At 39.7% G+C, this 2257-nt stretch overlaps 1 protein-coding gene across 1 annotated transcript; it reads right to left on the bottom strand.

Annotated features, from left to right (window-relative positions):
* Positions 1 to 1143, bottom strand: LOC134467009 (interferon-inducible GTPase 5-like). The gene has a single exon (XM_063220938.1). The coding sequence runs from the start codon at positions 1141 to 1143 to the stop codon at positions 1 to 3; it is 1143 nt and encodes a 380-aa protein (XP_063077008.1).
* Positions 1144 to 2257: the final 1114 nt, after the last annotated feature.

The raw sequence follows: 2257 nt of genomic DNA, 5'->3' as shown, positions 1-2257 counted from the left end.
CTACTGCAGATCTGCCATTTCGAGCACCTTTTTGGCAACCTGATAAAGCTCATCCAGCCCTTGTTGGAGCACAGCCCTTGTGGTTTTATAGGACAGGGTTGCAGCTGCAATGCTGCCAGCTACCGGTATAAGACTCAAAACATTGACTGCAGCCGAAGCCAATAGTTTTGGCTGCATGCTTGATGTGAGCATGTACTTGCTGATTTCCTGGATAATTTTCGACTTTTTCACCTCTCCCAGTATGGGCTTGTCCACTGTCTCTGACAGCTTTTCCAGGGCTTTGTCATGCAGGCCGAATGAGCGGTAAACCCCGGTGAGAAAGGACATCACCATGGCAGTGTCAACTGCAAATGAGAGGCCTGGCACAGGGGCTGCACCTACGATCCCCGACGCAGCAGCCACTTGCCAGATGTTTTTATTGAATGCTTGGTATTTCCAGTCAAGAGACTGCTTCGAAAAAACAGGAAAACTCTGTAAGAGCACATCCATCTTTTCCACAGGAAGTTCTCTTTTCAGAGTGTCTACCAGATTCGGAAAGTCATACTTCGTCAGGTCCTTGGATGTGATGAGAAAGACAGGTGCCCCTCCCAGATCTCTGAGATTGTCCTCACAGTCTTTCCGCATTTTGAGTAGTATCTCTTCCTCTGTACCCCCTCCATCCTCAATCTCATTTTTCACATCTTTGTCGATCTTGGAGCGAACAAAGTAAAATTTCTTTTTTGTTTTCTTGATTTCATTTGCAAGTTTGAGGTCATTCTCCCTGAATCTGGATGCACTCACTATGATAAAGAAATCATATTTTTCAAAATGTACTTTGTTTACGTAGCGTTTTGCATCAAATGATGGGGTCCCTATTCCTGGCAAATCCCAGATCCTCACATTGGGCATGCTGGGGTGGGGGTACTCTTTGGGTTCCATTGTAGTTTCTGTGACCCCAGTGGGGGCCCAGCCTTCATCCCCTCTTTGAACACCTCTGATGGCATTCACAAAGGAGGACTTTCCTACACCAGTCTCCCCAGTTACAGCAATATTCAGCACTACTTGATCTAATCCATTAACTATTTCTTTAGCCTTGGCTATGGCCATGGCCCACTCAGTTGACTGTTCACCAGAATCTTCCAGCAAAGGACTGGTGTCTTCCATGATCTAAAAAGATAAATTCCGGTTCCAGTAATTATATTATTAATAATGATAGTAAAATCAAATTTTCTGTATAAATGACCAATAATTGTAAATTAAAAGCTGATTCATTTAAATGAAAACTAAATGTTAGGAAGTATTTTTAAAGCATTATTAACTTAACATTTAGATTTCAAAAATGAGCTTCAGTACACAATACTATTGTGTTGTATTAGTCTGTTAAATAGATGTTCAATTTTGATATCAAACTTTTTACACAAACCAGTGTAAAAGAGATGATTAAATAATAATGTAAAATGCATTTTAACCTTCCTTTCTATGAAATCTGACTGTAAATTTTACACAAACAATTTCATAGAAAGTAAGGTTAACTGTACATTTTACACAAACAATTTCATAGAAAGTAAGGTTAAAATGCATAATTACTTTGTAGTTCCTACATTTACTTTGAACTACTAACTTGCAGGAAAATGAAAGTATGTGAAACTTACTCAGGCAGTGTTCCACTGTGACCTTCACAAATATGGAAATCTAATATTAAAGAAAATGGTAGACTTCAGTTAATTCTAATGCTCTGTGGAAGACCACAAAATGAAGCATCTGACTGAGATGGTACATCTTTTATAGAAGTCCAACCACTTTCAAAATGGAGGTAGTCATTTTATTGGTGAACTCAGAGGTGCTTCGCACAGCCCCACCCCCATCTACTGACACATTGATTGCAAATACCGTTGCTTATAGCATTAAGCTAAAATCTAGTCAAATAGCTGAGGTCAGATAGCTTTTTATTATATAATATGCATTAGGAACATGAGAGAGAGAAAGAGAGAGAGAGAGAGAGAGAGAGAGAGAGAGAGAGAGAGAGAGAGAGAGAGAGAGAGAGAGAGAGAGATGTCAATGTCTGATCTATTTAGTGTAACTTTACATGTGTTTGTTTGTCTGTTTGTCTGTCTGTCTGTCTGTCTGTCTGTCTGTCTGTCTGTCTGTCTGTCTGTCTGTCTGTCTGTCTGTTTGTCGCTGTTATGACTTAAAAATGAAAGTAGGCCTAAATATTGATGGATATATTTTGTCTGAGTTTTGGATGCTGGGAACTCACTGTGACATAGCCATCCCCATA

The sequence above is a fragment of the Engraulis encrasicolus genome, chromosome 17 (assembly GCF_034702125.1).
Source record: "Engraulis encrasicolus isolate BLACKSEA-1 chromosome 17, IST_EnEncr_1.0, whole genome shotgun sequence".
Taxonomy (NCBI): domain Eukaryota; kingdom Metazoa; phylum Chordata; class Actinopteri; order Clupeiformes; family Engraulidae; genus Engraulis; species Engraulis encrasicolus.
This window is presented reverse-complemented; position numbering and strand designations above follow the sequence as displayed.